The sequence below is a fragment of the Rhinoraja longicauda genome, chromosome 19 (genome assembly GCF_053455715.1).
Source record: "Rhinoraja longicauda isolate Sanriku21f chromosome 19, sRhiLon1.1, whole genome shotgun sequence".
Lineage (NCBI taxonomy): Eukaryota > Metazoa > Chordata > Chondrichthyes > Rajiformes > Arhynchobatidae > Rhinoraja > Rhinoraja longicauda.
In genome coordinates, this window is record NC_135971.1 from 16,187,559 (window position 1) to 16,204,141 (window position 16,583).

The following is a 16,583-nucleotide window of genomic DNA, read 5'->3' on the forward strand; positions in this document are numbered from 1 at the left end:
GTTTTGTTAAAAGTTGTATTAAATGCAAATCTAATCTTGGGCCATACTGTCTTATAAATTGGCCTGATTATGGAATTGAAAAATTTCTCCCTTTCCATTTCTATCAAAGGCAAAAACATTTCTGCAGTTATACCCTTGCTTACAAAGTTGTCCCTTTTACTAATTCCTGATATTATTCAGCCAAAGTTAAAGCTAATACAAGCATCATTTCTTAGGGTTGGCGGGGTATGCTGTGGATACTGTGGGCAGGTTTGAGGTGGTGACATGGGGTGGCGTGGCTGGGGTGGGCATGGCACAGATTGGGTGGGTGTGGTGCGGTGATGGTGGACATGGCACTGTTGGCATGGGCACGGCACAGATTGGATGGGTGTGGCGTTATGGTGGGCAGAGCACAGATTGGGTGGGTGTGCCGCGGTGATGATGAACATGGCACTGTTGGCGTGGGCCTAGCACAGATTGGGTGGGTGTGGCGTTACAGTGGGCTCGGCACGGTTGGGGTGGCTATACTGCGGTCACAGCAGTTGGGCAGGGGTGGGTCTGAGGAAGGGTTCTGGCCTGAAACATCACCCATCCTTTTTCTGCGGAGATGCTGCCTGACCGGCTGAGTTACTGGGCACTTTGTGCCATCCTCGTTATGAAATAGAATCTACAGCTCCTTCCTACAAAGGTTCTGGATTTGCGGATGACGTAAGTTGTGAACTGCAACGAAGGTGCCTGGTCTGCAGTGACGGGCAGATGCTGGCTTACACCAAAGATAGACACAAATGCTGGGGTAACTCAGCATGGGCAGTGAAGAAAGCCAATGGAATGTTGGCCTTCATAACAAGAGGAGTTGAGTATAGGAGCAAAGAGGTCCTTCTGCAGTTGTACAGGGCACTAGTGAGACCGCACCTGGAGTACTGTGTGTAGTTTTGGTCTCCAGATTTGAGGAAGGATATTCTTGCTATTGAGGGCGTGCAGCGTAGGTTTACTAGGTTAATTCCCAGAATGGCGGGACTGTCATATGTTGAAAGACTGGAGCGACTAGGCTTGTATACACTGGAATTTAGAAGGATGAGAGGGGATCTTATTGAAATGTATAAGATTATTAAGGGGTTGGACACGTTAGAGGCAGGAAACATGTTCCCAATGTTGGGGGAGTCCAGAACCAGGGGCCACAGTTTAAGAATAAGGGGTAGGCCATTTAGAACTGAGATGAGTCAGAGAGTTGTGAATCTGTGGAATTCTCTGCCTCAGAAGGCATTGGAGGCCAATTCTCTGGATGCATTCAAGAGAGAGCTAGATAGAGCTCGTAAGGATAGCGGAGTCAGGGGGTATGGGGAGAAGGCAGGAACGGGGTACTGATTGTGAATGATCAGCCATGATCACATTGAATGTCGGTGCGTACAGGCTCGAAGGGCCGAATGGCCCCCTCCTGCACCTATTGTCTATTGACAGGCTGCATCTCTGGAGAGAAGGCATAGGTGACGTTTCGGGTCCAGACTGAGAGTCGGGGGAAAGGGAAACGAGAGATTTGGAAGGGTACAAATAACATGTAAGGGATGGGCGTGGTGCGAGACCCGGGTTCCATCCCGACTACGGGCGCTGCCTGTACGTTCTCCCCGCGACCTGCGTGCGGTTTCTCTGAGATCTTTCAGTTTTCTCCCACACTCCAAAGACGTACGGGTCTGTCGGTTAATTGGCTTGGTGTAAAGGTCAATTGTCCCCAGTGCGTGTGTGTGTGTGTGTGTGTGTGTGTGTGTGTGTGTGTGTGTGTGGGATGGCGTTAGTGCGCGGCGATCGCTGGTCAGTGTGTCGAAGTGCACTGTATCCGCCCTGAATCTCTAAACTCAATTACACTAAGAAGTGAGAGATGGTTTCATGCAGAGAAATGTGAGGTTGTGCGTTTTGTGGTCGGGCGTGGAGCAACTGTACAGATTAGTCTTCGGGGCAAACACGGACAACACACCTGGGTGTGGATGTGTCCAGATCATTGAATGTGGGGGAGCGGGCTCAGAAAGCAGTCAACAAGGCGTGCACTGTTCCTGATTTCATCATTGCAATTACAATAGCACAATGAATTGCCGAACCATTATACTGCACTGGCTTCAATTGGAGTATTGTATCGTGCAGACAATAGACAATAGGTGCAGAGAGTAGGCCCTTCAGCCATCGAGCCATTCAATGTGATCATATCATATCATATCATATCATATATATACAGCCGGAAACAGGCCTGTTCGGCCCTCCAAGTCCGTGCCGCCCAGCGATCCCCGTACATTAACACTATCCTACACCCACTAGGGACAATTTTTACATTTACCCAGCCAATTAACCTACATACCTGTACGTCTTTGGAGTGTGGGAGGAAACCGAAGATCTTGAGAAAACCCACGCAGGTCACGGGGAGAACGTACAAACTCCTTACAGTGCAGCACCGTAGTCAGGATCGAACCTGAGTCTCCGGCGCTGCATTCGCTGTAAAGCAGCAACTCTACCGCTGCGCCCACCGTGATCATTCACAATCAGTACCCCGTTCCTGCCTGCTCCCCATACCCCCTGACTCCGCTATCCTTAAGAGCTCTATCTGGCTCTCTCTTGAATGCATTCAGAGAATTGGCCTCCACTGCCCTCTGAGGCAGAGACTTCCACAGATTCACCACTCTCTGACTGAAAAAGTTTTTCCTCATCTCCGTGCTAAATGGCCGACCCCTTATTCTTAAACTGTGGCCCTTGTTCTAGACTCCCCCAACATTGGGAACATGTTTCCTGCCTCTAAACGTGTCCAACCCCTTAATAATCTTATACGTTTCGATAAGATCCCCTCTCATCCTTCTAAATTCCAGTGTATACAAGCCCAGTCGCTCCAGTCTTTCAACATACGACAGTCCCGCCATTCCGGGAATTAACCTAGTGAACCTACGCTGCACGCCCTCAATAGCAAGAATATCCTTCCTCAAATTTGGAGTCCAAAACTGCACACAGTTCTCCAGGTGCGGTCTCACTAGGGCCCCTGTACAACTGCAGAAGGACCTCTTTGCTCCTATACTCAACTCCTCTTGTTATGAAGGCCAACATTCCATTGGCTTTCTCACTGCCTGCTGTACCTGCATGCTTCCTTTCAGTACACTGATGCACTAGGACACCCAGATCTCGTTGCACGTCCCCTGTTCCTAACTTGGACAGTCCCGCCATTCCGGGAATTAACCTTGTTTGGGGACGAGACGGCTTCTTGGGACGTGTGTGCGCTGCGGTGAGACTAACCGTTTTATCACCTTCCTTTGCTTAGGGAGTTGTCGTCGTTGGCTCGCAACTATGTGATGAGGCTGTTGTTCCTGGACCAGCCCCTGCCCCAGGCCGCTGTCACCTTCTGGGTGAAGAAAGACAACCAGCGGTAAGGTCCCACCACCCTGGCAGGTGGTTCCTCACTGCCCCCCTCTCTGCTCCTTGACAGGATGACTTTGATCTTCCAGAAAAAAAAATTGCAGATGCAGGTTTAAATCGAAGGTAGACACAAAACGCCGGAGTAACTCAGCGGGTCAGGCAGCATCTCGGGAGGGAAGGAATGGGCGACGTTTCAAGTGAGCCTGAAGGGGCCACAGTTTAAGAATAAGGGGTAGGCCATTTAGAACTGAGATGAGGAAAGACTTTTTCAGTCAAAAAGAGTTGTGAATCTGTGGAATTCTCTGCCTCAGAAGGCAGTGGAGGCCAAGTCTCTGAATGCATTCAAGAGAGAGCTAGATAGAGCTCTTAAGGATAGCGGAGTCAGGGGGTATGGGGAGAAGGCAGGAACGGGGTACTGATTGAGAATGATCAGCCATGATCACATTGAATGGCGGTGCGTACAGGCTCGAAGGGCCGAATGGCCTCCTCCTGCACCTATTGTCTATTGTCTATTGAAGAAGGGTCTCGACCTGAAATGTCGCCCATTCCTTCTCTCCCGAGATGCTGCCTGACCCGCTGAGTTACTCCAGCGTTTTGTGTCCACCTTTGACTTCGATTTTTGATTCACCGTTGTGCAGGAAGGAACTGCAGATGCTGCTTTAAACCATCATCGTCACTTTTTTTGCAGATAGTTTTTAGTGTGGAGACACAGCGCAGAAACAGGCCCTTCGGCCCACCGGGTCCGCGCCGACCAGCGATCCCCGCACACGAACACTATCCCACACACACTGGGGACAATTTTTACATCTACCAAGCCAATTTATCTACATGCCCGCACGGCTTTGGAATAGAAACATAGAAACATAGAAAATAGGTGCAGGAGTTGGCCATTCGGCCCTTCGAGCCTGTACGCACCGCCATTCAATATGATCATTGCTGATCATCCAGCTCAGTATCCCGTACCTGCCTTCTCTCCATACCCCCTGATCCCTTTAGCAAAAAGGGCCACATCTAACTCCCTCTTAAATATAGCCAATGAACTGGCCTCAACTACCTTCTGTGGCAGAGAATTCCACAGACTCACCACTCTCTGTGTGAAGAAATGTTTTCTCATCTCGGTCCTAAAAGACTTCCCCCTTATCCTTAAGCTGTGACCCCTGGTTCTGGACTCCCCCAACATCGGGAACAATCTTCCCGCATCTAGCCTGTCCAACCCCTTAAGAATTTTATATGTTTCTATAAGATCCCCCCTCAGTCTTCTAAATTCTAGCGAGTACAAGCCCAGTCTATCCAGTCTTTCCTCATATGCAAGTCCCGCCATCCCAGGGATTAATCTGGTGAACCTTCTCTGTACTCCCTCTAAGGCAAGAACGTCTTTCCTCCGGTTAGGAGACCAAAACTGCACACAATACTCCAGGTGCGGTCTCACCAAGGCCCTGTACCAACCGCAAGAGATGCAACACCTGTCCCTTTACCTCCCCCCTCAACTCCATCCAAGGACCCAAACAGTCTTTCCAGGTGAGACAGAGGTTCACCTGCACCTCCTCCAACCTCATCTATTGCATCCGCTGCTCTAGATGTCAACTTATTTACATCGGCAAGACCAAACACAGGCTCGGCGATCGCTTCGCTCAACACCTGCGCTCGGTCCGCATTGACCAAACTGATCTCCCGGTGGCTGAGCACTTCAATTCCCCTTCCCACTCCCAGTCTGACCTTTCTGTCATGGGCCTCCTCCAGTGCCATAGTGAGGCCCACCATAAATTGGAGGAACAGCACCTCATATTTCGCCTGGGCAGCTTGCAGCCCAGTGGTATGAACATCGACTTCTCCAACTTTAGATAGTTCCTCTGTCCGTCTCTTCCCCTCCTCCTTCCCAGATCTCCCTCTATCTTCCTGTCTCCACCTTTATCCTTCCTTTGTCCCGCCCCCCTGACATCAGTCTGAAGAAGGGTCTCGACCCGAAACGTCGCCCATTCCTTCTCTCCCGAGATGCTGCCTGACCTGCTGAGTTACTCCAGCATTTTGTGAATAAATACCGTTGATTTGTACCAGCATCTGCAGTTATTTTCTTATACTATATATATATATTCTCTGCTGTCTCCCATCGTTGTGCCACAGAGACCACGATGACTGCATGGGCACCGTGACGGGCCTACGTCTCTGGCATTCCCAGCAGCTTCCCGGGGGCCTCCAGGGGCTGGTCCTCAACCCCATCTTCAAGGAGAACCTACGCATCGCGCTGCTGGGCGGGTGAGTGTGGAGCGCCGCGTCCGTGAGCGCCGGCGTACGGCGGACTTCCACGAGGGCCGCTACTCCTCGCGTAGTGCACGGACGAAAGGTGGGCACAAGATGCCGGAGTAACTCAGCGGGCGGGTCAGGAGAGAAGGAACGGGCGACGTTTCGGGGTCGAGACCCTTCTTCAGACTGAAGAAGGTCAGACTGAAGGGTCTGAAGAAGGGTCTCGAACCGAAACGTCACCCATTTCCTCTCTCCTAGTTGCTGCTTGACCTGCTGAGTTACTCCAGCATTTTGTGACACTTTCTTCGGACTGTTGTCAGGCGAGGGGTGGGGGGGGCGGGACAAAGATAGGATGTAGTCGGAGACAGGAAGACCAGTGGGAGAACTGGGAAGGGGGAAAGGATGGAGACAGAAGCAAAGCAGGGACTACCTGAAGTTAGAGAAGTCAATGTTCATACCGCTGGGGTGTAAACTACCCAAGCGAAATATGAAGGAGGACGGATATGAGGAAGGATATTCTTGCTATTGAGGGCGTGCAGCGTAGGTTCACTAGGTCAATTCCCGGAATGGCGGGACTGTCGTATGTTGAAAGACTGGAGCGACTAGGCTTGTATACACTGGAATTTAGAAGGATGAGAGGAGATCTTATCGAAACGTATAAGATTATTAAGGGGTTGGACAGGTTAGAGGCAGGAAACATGTTCCCGATGTTGGGGGAGTCCAGAACCAGGGGCCACAGTTTAAGAATAAGGGGTCGGCCATTTAGAACGGAGATGAGGAAAAACTTTTTCAGTCAGAGAGTTGTGAATCTGTGGAATTCTCTGCCTCAGAAGGCAGTGGAGGCCAATTCTCTGAGTGCATTCAGGAGAGAGCTAGATAGAGCTCTTAAGGATAGCGGAGTCAGGGGGTACGGGGAGAAGGCAGGAGCGGGGTACTGATTGAGAATGATCAGCCATAATCACATTGAATGGCGGTGCGTACAGGCTCGAAGGGCCAAATGGCCTCCTCCTGCACCTATTGTTTTATTGTCTATTGTCTATGAGGTGCTGTTCCTCCAATTTGCTCTGGACCTCACTCTGACAATGGAGGAGGCCCAGGACAGAAAAGGTCAGTGTGGGAGTGGGGGGGGGGGGGGGGGGAGGAGAGTGTCCATCATCTATGTTTCAGATGTTAGGCCGGGCTCTTGCACAGTGGACAGCCTGCCGTCTCGTTTGCCACCGCTAGAGCTTCCAGGCAGCATTGTTCAGCAAGACATGGGCATCGTAGTCGGTGTGGCGTGGGTTGTACAGATGTTCCACACTCACATTCTGCGTAGCCCCACATTGGCCTTGCATCGGCCCATCCCCGTGCCAAGCCTATCGGGGGGGACCTCCTGGTCTTCCGGTCACACCTGTGACCAGGTGGACGCTGTCCCTCGGTTGGGATTGGCAGCTTTTCGTGAGTCTGGTAGTTTTCTCCAAAGATACTAGAGGAGCAAGATGAACCACTCCCGTCGGAAAACGGCGATACTGAAGTGTAGCACGCGAAGGAGCGTAACGTCCGCCATTTTAGTAAGCAAAACCCGCTGTTCGCTCTGCCTCTCGCAGTGTGATCAGTGTTATAGACAATAGGTGCAGGAGGAGGCCATTCGGCCCTTCGAGCCTGTACGCACCGCCATTCAATGTGATCATGGCTGATCATCCACAATCAGTACCCCGTTCCTGCCTTCTCCCCATACCCCCTGACTCAGCTATCCTTAAGAGCTCTATCTAGCTCTCTCTTGAATGCATTCAGAGAATTGGCCTCCACTGCCTTCTGAGGCAGAGAATTCCACAGATTCACAACTCTCTGACTGAAAACGTTTTTCCTCATCTCCGTTCTAAATGGCCAACCCCTTATTCTTAAACTGTGTGTGGCCCCTGGTTCTGGACTCCCCCAACATTGGGAACATGTTTCCTGCCTCTAACGTGTCCAACCCCTTAATAATCTTATACGTTTCGATAAGGTCCCCTCTCATCCTTCTAAATTCCGGTGTATACAAGCCTAGTCGCTCCATTCTTTCAACATATGACAGTCCTGCCAATCCGGGAATTAACCTAGTAAACCTACGCTGCACGCCCTCAATAGCAAGAATATCCTTCCTCAAATTTGGAGACCAAAACTGCACACAGTACTCCAGGTGAGGTCTCACTAGGGCCCTGTACAACTGCAGAAGGACCTCTTTGCTCCTATACTCAACTCCTCTTGTTATGAAGGCCAACATTCCATTGGCTTTCTTCACTGCCTGCTGTACCTGCATGCTTCCTTTCAGTGATTGATGCACTAGGACACCCAGATCTCGTTGTACGTCCCCTGTTCCTAACTTGACACCATTCAGATAACAATCTACCTTCATATTCTTACCACCAAAGTGGATAACCTCACACTTATCCACATTAAACTGCATCTGCCATGCAACCGCCCACTCACACAACCTGTCCAAGTCACCCTGCAACCATCATAGCATCTTCCTCACAGTTCACACTACCACCCAGCTTTGTATCATCTACAAATTTGCTAATGGTACTTTTAATCCCTTCATCTAAGTCATTAATGTATATTGTAAATAGCTGCGGTCCCAGCACCGAGCCTTGCGGTACCCCACTAGTCATTGCCTGCCATTCTGAAAGGGACCCATTTATCCCCACTCTTTGCTTTCTGTCTGCCATCCAATTTTCTATCCGTGTCAGTACCTTACCTCCAATACCATGTGCTCTATGTTGTGGGGGAACAGTATGGGAACAGTGCTACCTCCATTCATGTTCACCCTGTACCCTGCGGGCTTCAGGCACAGCTCTGCAGACTCCTATCTACAGAAGTTCTCTGCCGACTCTGCCATCGTCGGCCTCATCACGGGCGACGAGGACAGGGCGTACAGAGAACTGATCAAGGAGTTCGTGGACTGGTGCCAGCAGAACCGCCTCCGGATCAACGCGGGGAAAACCAGGTAGATGGTGGTAGATTTCCGCAAGCGCAGCCAGGTCCCCCCGACACCGGTGAACATCCAGGGAATGGACATCGAGAGGGTGGATTCTTATAAGTACCTGGGTGTCTACCTCAACAATGAACTGGACTGGACTGAAAACACCGATGCGCTATACAGAAAGGGCCAGAGCAGACTTTATCTGCTAAGGAGATTCAGGTCCTTTGGAGTGCAATGGGGCACTCTTAAGGACCTTCTACGACACGGTGGTTGCATCGGCCATTTTCTATGGAGTGGTCTGCTGGAGCAGCAGCATCTCAGCGGCGGAAGGGAAGAGACTCGACAAGCTGGTCAGGAAGGCCAGCTACGTCCTGGGTTGCCCCCTCGACTCAGTGCAGGTGGTGGGAGAGAGGAGGATGATGGCAAAGACAACGACTCCCACCCCACGCAGGACACTGTCACTGCACTGAGTAGCTCCTTCGGTGACAGACTCCTTCACCCCAAGTGCGTGAAGGAGAGATATAGGAGGTCCTTCCTTCCCCCTGCTGTGAGACTGCACAACCAGCACTGCTCCCAGCAGACCAGTCAACAATAACAGCTAGGAACACGCAGAAAACTGATGACAATTTATGTATCTTTTATTTATAATGAATGATCTCTTGATCTCTTGCTGTCCACTTTGCTGCTGTACCACTGTAAATTTCCCCGGTGTGGGACGATTAAAGGAATATATTATTATTATTATTATGTGTGATGACACCATCAAAATGCAGAATATATCTCATCTATCTCATCTAGGAGCAAAGAGGTCACTCTGCAGTTGTACAGGGCCCTAGTGAGACCGCACCTGGAGTATTGTGTGCAGTTTTGGTCTCCAAATTTGAGAAAGGATATTCTTGCTATTGAGGGCGTGCAGCGTAGGTTTACTAGGTTAATTCCCGGAATGGCGGGACTGTCATATGTTGAAAGACTGGAGCGACTAGGCTTGTACACACTGGGATTTAGAAGGATGAGAGGGGATCTTATCGAAACGTATAAGATTATTAAGGGGTTGGACACGTTAGAGGCAGCAAACATGTTCCCAATGTTGGGGGAGTCCAGAACCAGGGGCCACAGTTTAAGAATAAGGCGTCGGCCATTTAGAACTGAGATGAGGAAAAACTTTTTCAGTCAGAGAGTTGTGAATCTGTGGAATTCTCTGCCTCAGAAGGCAGTGGAGGCCAATTCTCTGAATGCATTCAAGAGAGAGCTGGATAGAGTTCTTAAGGATAGCGGAGTCAGGGGGTATGGGGAGAAGGCAGGAACGGGGTACTGATTGTGGATGATCAGCCATGATCACATTGAATGGCGGTGCGTACAGGCTCGAAGGGCCGAATGGCCTCCTCCTGCACCTGTTGTCTATTGTCGCTAATTTTTGTTATTGTTCTTTTTAAAATGTTTCTGCCGACTAAAATGGCGCAATGACAGACCACGGCCTTTAGGGTCGAGAGGTCTATCCGGCTCTGCTCTATTAGCTTTGATTCCTCTCCCGCAAGGCTGGCCTGGTAGCTTGAGGAGGCTGTGACCGTGACTGGACCGCGTGAAGCAAGCTCGTCCCCCCCTCCACTTCAGGCGGTTTGGGGCGGGGTGACGGGGATGGCGGGCGTCCCCAACCTGCCCGCGGCCTCCAGCGCCGAGCGCGTTGTGCCACGTGAGCGCTGCCCGTTTCCCGCGGACGAGCCCGTCCTGCTGAAGGAGCCTCGGACGCTGGCACTGGTACCCGTGCGGCACTCTGCTCCCTGGGTCTTGGCTGGAGATGCCTCATCTGCTGTGTCGCACGGGGGGGATTGTGGCCTTGCCCAAACGGCAGCAATTAGACCGCCAATGCTTTTAGTAACCATAGCAATGGCTAAACCATTAATTTTAATTGTTCAGAAACAACCAAGCGTTTAACAAAATCAATTTGCAATCCAAAGTACTTAGCCACTCGGAAATGGAGACACTCTGTGGTTCGGGCAGTCGATGTCATTATCAATCGTTCAGAACTCAGCTCGGTAATGAGGCAGCAATGACTCCTCAACACCATCCATTCAAAGCGGCCGAGCTGCCGCCTCACAGCGCCAGAGACCCACCCGGCTTCCATCCTGACCACGGGCGCCGTCTGCACGGAGTTTGTCCCTTCTCCCCGTGACCCGCGTGGGTTTTCCCCGAGATCTCCGGTTTTCCTCCGAGATCTCCGGTTTTCCTCCCGCACTCCAAAGACGTGCAGTTTTGCTATGGAGGGCGTGCAGCGTAGGTTCACTAGGTTAATTCCCGGAATGGCGGGACTGTCGTATGTTGAAAGGCTGGAGCGATTGGGCTTGTATACACTGGAATTTAGAAGGATGAGGGGGGATCTTATTGAAACATATAAGATAATTAGGGCATTGGACACATTAGAGGCAGGAAACATGTTCCCAATGTTGGGGGAGTCCAGAACAAGGGGCCACAGTTTAAGAATAAGGGGTAGGCCATTTAGAACGGAGATGAGGAAGAACTTTTTCAGTCAGAGAGGTGAAGGTGTGGAATTCTCTGCCTCAGAAGGCAGTGGAGGCCAGTTCGTTGGATGCTTTCAAGAGAGAGCTGGATAGAGCTCTTAAGGATAGCGGAGTGAGGGGGTATGGGGAGAAGGCAGGAACGGGGTACTGATTGAGAGTGATCAGCCATGATCGCATTGAATGGCGGTGCTGGCTCGAAGGGCTGAATGGCCTACTCCTGCACTTATTGTCTATTGTAGGTTAATTGGCTTAATTGGTACGAGTGACCATGGAACTAAACCCCAGCATCTCTGGAGAGAAAGACTAGGTGACGTTGTGGGTCAAGACCCTTCTTTGGACCCTATTCCGAAGAAGGGTCTTGACCCGAAAAATCGCCTATTTCTTTACTCCAGAGATGCTGCCTGACCCGCTGAGTTACTCCAGCATTTAGTGTTTGCCTCCAGATTCAGGGACAGTTTCTTCCCGGCTGTTATCAGGCAACTGAACAGTCCTCTCACCAACTAGAGAGCGGTCCTGACCTCCCGTCTACATCAATGGAGGCCTTCGGACTATCTTTAATCGGACTTTACTGGACTCTATCTTGCACGAAACAGGATATTTCCTTTATCCTGTATCTGTACACTGTGGACGGCTCGATTGTAATCGTGTAAAGTCTTTCCGCTGACTGGCAGGGTTGCCAACTTTCTAACTCCCCAAATAAAGGACAAAAGGTGACGTCACCGCCCTGCGCCACACGTGACCTCACCCAGCCAGCGGTCACGTGCTTCTGCTCCACCAATGGCGGCCGCCCGGGCCGGGAGGCGGGTTGCTTCGCAACCTCTGTTCGGTGAACACTCTCGGCACCGCTCCCCGAACATACTCCGTTAGCCTACACTGTCTGGACCTACAGCGGCCTCCGGGCCTACAGTGTCCAGGCCTACAGTGTCCGGGCCTACACTGTCTGGACCTACAGCGGCCTCCGGTCCTACAGCGTCCGGGCCTACAGCGTCCAAGCCTACGTAGGCCCCTGGGTCTACACTGACCAGGCCTACAGTGTCCGGGCCTGCAGTGTCCAGGCCTGCTGTGTCCGGGCCTACAGCAGCCCCCGGGCCTACAGTGTCCGGGCCTACAGTGTCCATGCCTACAGTGTCCGGGCCTACAGCGTCCAGGCCTACGTAGGCCCCTGGGTCTACACTGACCAGGCCTACAGTGTCCGGGCCTGCAGTGTCCAGGCCTGCTGTGTCTGGGCCAACAGCACCCCCGGGCCTAATCCGGGGCAGTCCCGTACGGGACAAACCAATTTAGCCCGAAATACGGGATGTCCCGGCTAACACGGGACAGTTGGCAACCCTACAGACTGGATTGCAACCAACAAAGGTTTTTCACTGTACCTCAGTACACGTGACGATAAACTGAACTAAACTCCCTCTGCCACTCCCATCCTAGGGCGTGGATAATACTATCCTGTTCCACCCTCCCAGGGCAGATACCGCGCACGTTCATCACAGAGAGAAGCTCCCACTAAACGGCCATGTCAAACACTCCTCAGGCAGAGGCAGCACATTAGACACAGTGTCAAGCTCCCTCATATCCTCCCAGAACACCTCTTCAGGGACTGTGGTCAGTGCGTGTGTTACTGGCATCTGGAGGTCAGAGATTCATACAGCGTATGAATAGGGTGGCACGGTGGCGCAGCGGTAGAGTTGCTGCCTTACAGCGAATGCAGCGCCGGAGACTCAGGTTCGATCCTGACTATGGGCGCCGCCTGTACGGAGTTTGTACGTTCTCCCCGTGACCTGCGTGGGTTTTCTCCGAGATCTTCGGTTTCCTCCCACACTCCAAAGACGTACAGGTATGTTGGTTAATTGACTGGGTAAATGTAAAAATTGTCCCTAGTGTGTGTAGGATAGTGTTAATGTGCGGGGATCGCTGGGTGGCGCGGACTCGGTGGGCCGAAGGGCCTGTTTCCGCGCTGTATCTCTAAATCTAAAGCGTGGAAACAGGCCCTTCGGCCCAACCTTCCCATACCGACCAACATGTCCCATCTACACTGGTCCCACCTGCCTGCGTTTGGCTCATACCTCTCCAAACCTGTCCTGTCCATGTACCTGTCCACATGTTTCTTGAACGTTGTGACAGTCCCTGCCTCAACTACCTCCTCCGGCAGCTCGTTCCATACACCCACCACCCATTTTTGTAAATAAGTTATCCCTCAGATTCCTATTTAATCTTTCCCCCCCTCACCTTAAACCCATGTCCTCTGGTCCTCGATTCCCCTACTCTGGCCAAGAGACTCTGTGCATTTACCTGGTCGATTCCTCTCATGATTTTGTACACCTCTGTAAGATCGCCCCTCATCCTCCTGCGCTCCAAGGAATAGAGTCCCAGCCCACTCGACCTCTCCCGATAGCCCAGGGCCTTGTGTCCTGGCAACATCCTCGTAAATGTTTTCTGCACCCTTTCCGGCTTGACGGCATCTCTCCTATAACATGGTGCCCAGAACTGATCATAATACTCCACATGCGGCCTCACCAACGTCTTGTACAACTGTAACAAGACCTCCCAACTGTGTTCAGTGTGTGTTAGTGGGATCAGTGCGTGTGTGTGTGTGTGTGTTAATGGGACTGTGCGCAGTGGTCAGTGTGTGTCTGTGTTTAGAGGTACAGCGCGGAAACAGGCCCTTCGGCCCACCGGGTCCACGCTGACCAGCGATCCCCGCAGACTAACACTATCCTACACCCACTGGGGACAATTTTTACATTTGCCCAGCCAATTAAGCTACAAACCCGCACGTCTTTGGAGTGTGGGAGGAAACCGAAGATCTCGGGGAAAACCCACGCAGGTCACGGGGAGAGAACATACAAACTCCTTACAGACAGCGCCCGAAGTCGGGATGGAACCCGGGTCTCCGGCGCTGCATTCACTGTAAGGCAGCAACTCTACCGCCGCGCCACCCTGACCGGCCTGTGTTACTGGCACTGCGATCTGTGATCAGTGTGTGTTAATGTGATCAGGGGCAGTGGTCAGTGTGTGTGTGTGTGGTCAGTGTGTGTGTGTGTGTGTTACTGGGTCTGGGGTGTGTGGTCAGTGTGTGTGTGTGTGACCATGGGCAGTGGTCAGTGTGTGGTCAGTGTGTGTGTGCTACTGGATCTGGGGTGTGGTCAGTGTGTGTATGACCATGGGCAGTAGTCAGTGTGTGTGTGTGTGTGTGTTACTGGGTCTGTGGTCAGTGTGTGTGTGACCATGGGCAGTAGTCAGTGTGTGTGTGTATGTGTGTGTTACGGGGTCTGGGGTCTGTGGTCAGTGTGTGTAACCATGGGCAGTGGTCAGTGTGTGTGTGACCATGGGCAGTAGTCAGTGTGTGTGTGTATGTGTGTGTTACGGGGTCTGGGGTCTGTGGTCAGTGTGTGTGTGTGTGCTACTGGGTCTGGGGTCTGTGGTCAGTGTGTGTGTGACCATGGGCAGTAGTCAGTGTGTGTGTGTGTGTGTGTGTGTGTTACGGGGTCTGGGGTCTGTGGTCAGTGTGTGTAACCATGGGCAGTGGTCAGTGTGTGTAACCATGGGCAGTGGTCAGTGTGTGTGTGACGGGTGTGTGGTCAGTGTGTGTGTGTGTGTGTTACTGGGTCTGGGGTGTGGGGTCAGTGTGTGTGTGTGTGTGTGTGTGACTGGGGTGTGGGGTCAGTGTGTGTGTGTGTGTGTGTGTGTGTGTGTGTGTGTGGTGTTTGTGTGTGTTTTTGTGTTTGTGTTTGTTTGGTGCTGTGTAGGTCCCCAGATGCAGTGGTCAGTGTGTGTGACCATGGGCAGTGGTCAGTGTGTGTGTGTGTTACTGGGTGTGGGGTGTGTGGTCAGTGTGTGTGTGTTACTGTGGAGGTGCCCAGATGCCGTGGTCTGCCTGTGTGTGTTAGTGCTGGGACTTGGTGCTTTGATGATCACAGAGTGGTTTTGTTGTCCTGCCACAGGGGAAAGGCTTGGGCGGACGACACCAGCCAGCTGGGGCCTGACAAGCACGTGCGGGACATCACCTCGCTGGACAAGTACGCCATGGAGCGCTGGGAGGTGAGTCCGCAGCACTGCTACTGCCCCGGAGCTGGGTTTAGTGTAGAGACGCAGCGCGGAAACAGGCCCTTCGGCCCAACCCAGTCCGTGCCGACCAGCGATCCCCGCGCACTAACGTTACCCTGCACACATTGTCGTGGTTACCGGATTATCTCCCATAACATGAGGGGTGTGAATAAGAATAAGGGGGTAGGCCATCTAGAACGGAGATGAGGAAACAAATTTTCCCTCCGAGAGTTGTGAATCTGTGGAACTCTCTGCCTCAGAAGGCAGTGGAGGCCAATTCACTGGATGCTTTCAAGAGAGAGCTGGATAGAGCTCTTAATCATAGCGGAGTCAGGGGATATGGGGAGAAGGCAGGAACGGGGTACTGATCGTGGATGATCAGCCATGATCACATTGAATGGCGGTGCGTACAGGCTCGAAGGGCCGAATGGCCTCCTCCTGCACCTATTGTCTATTGTCTGTTGTTACACTGGGAACAATTTACATTTACACCAAGCCAATTGACAATTGTTCCGTCCTGTACCCTTTGACAATCTTCCTCACGACTCACAAATTCACCAATTTCCAGGTCGTCCACAAACGTACCAATCAGCACATCTCCATTTTCATCCATATCGTTTAGCGATCCACAAACAATAGATGGACCAGTACTGATCCCTGCAGAAGATGACTGGTATCAGAACGTCAGTCAGAACAACATCCATCCTTAGGGTCTCATATGCCCAAGCCACTTTTTAATCCAATCTGAGTCTCTGTAGATCCCTTGAACCTTGCATCATCAGGGAACATGTTCCCCCATGTTGGGGGAGTCCAGAACAAGGGGTCACAGTTTAAGAATAAGGGACAGGCCATTTAGAACGGAGATGAAGAAAAACGTTTTCAGTCAGAGAGTTGTGAATCTGTGGGATTCTCTGCCTCAGAAGGCAGTGGAGGATAATTCTCTGAATGCTTTCAAGAGAGAGCTAGATGGAGCTCTTAAGGATAGCGGAGTCAGGGGAGAAGGCAGGAACGGGGTACTGATTGAGAATGATCAGCCATGATCCCAATGAATGGCGGTGCTGGATCGAAGGGCCGAATGGCCTCCTCCTGCACCTATTGTCTGTTGTCACACTGGGAACAATTTACATTCACACCAAGCCAATTGCCCGACAAACCCGCACGTCTTTGGAGTGCGGGAGGAAACCGGAGCACCCGGAGAAAACCCACGCAGGTCGCGGGGAGAACGTGCAAACTCCGTACGGACAGCGCCCGTAGTCGGGATGGAACCCGGGTCTCTGGCGCTGTGAGGCAGCAACTCTACCGCTGTGCCACCGTGCCGCCCTAACGAGGTTATTGAGCCGGGTTGATGAGCTGAACTCAGGAGCACGGTACAGGCTTAGGGTGAAACAAAGACTGTGCAAAGCTCATCCCTTAGCGTCTAACCTCCCACAGCAGTGTTTTCATGTGTTGGTCTTTTGCATCACCTCTGATGGTTCAGAGAT

At 51.9% G+C, this 16,583-nt stretch overlaps 2 protein-coding genes across 2 annotated transcripts in view; both read left to right on the plus strand.

Moving 5' to 3' along the window:
- LOC144603158 (alpha-tubulin N-acetyltransferase 1-like) overlaps positions 1-16,583 on the plus strand; it is a 182,308-nt gene that overhangs the window by 146,110 nt on the left and 19,615 nt on the right. The gene's annotated exons all lie outside the window — the stretch shown is intronic.
- Positions 1-16,583, plus strand: part of gtf2h4 (general transcription factor IIH, polypeptide 4) — a 40,018-nt gene that overhangs the window by 11,534 nt on the left and 11,901 nt on the right. The window contains exons 3-5 of the mRNA XM_078415662.1: positions 3,269-3,373; positions 5,485-5,616; positions 15,000-15,096. Coding sequence (XP_078271788.1) covers positions 3,269-3,373; positions 5,485-5,616; positions 15,000-15,096 — 334 coding nt within the window. The remainder of the gene's footprint in view (positions 1-3,268; positions 3,374-5,484; positions 5,617-14,999; positions 15,097-16,583) is intronic.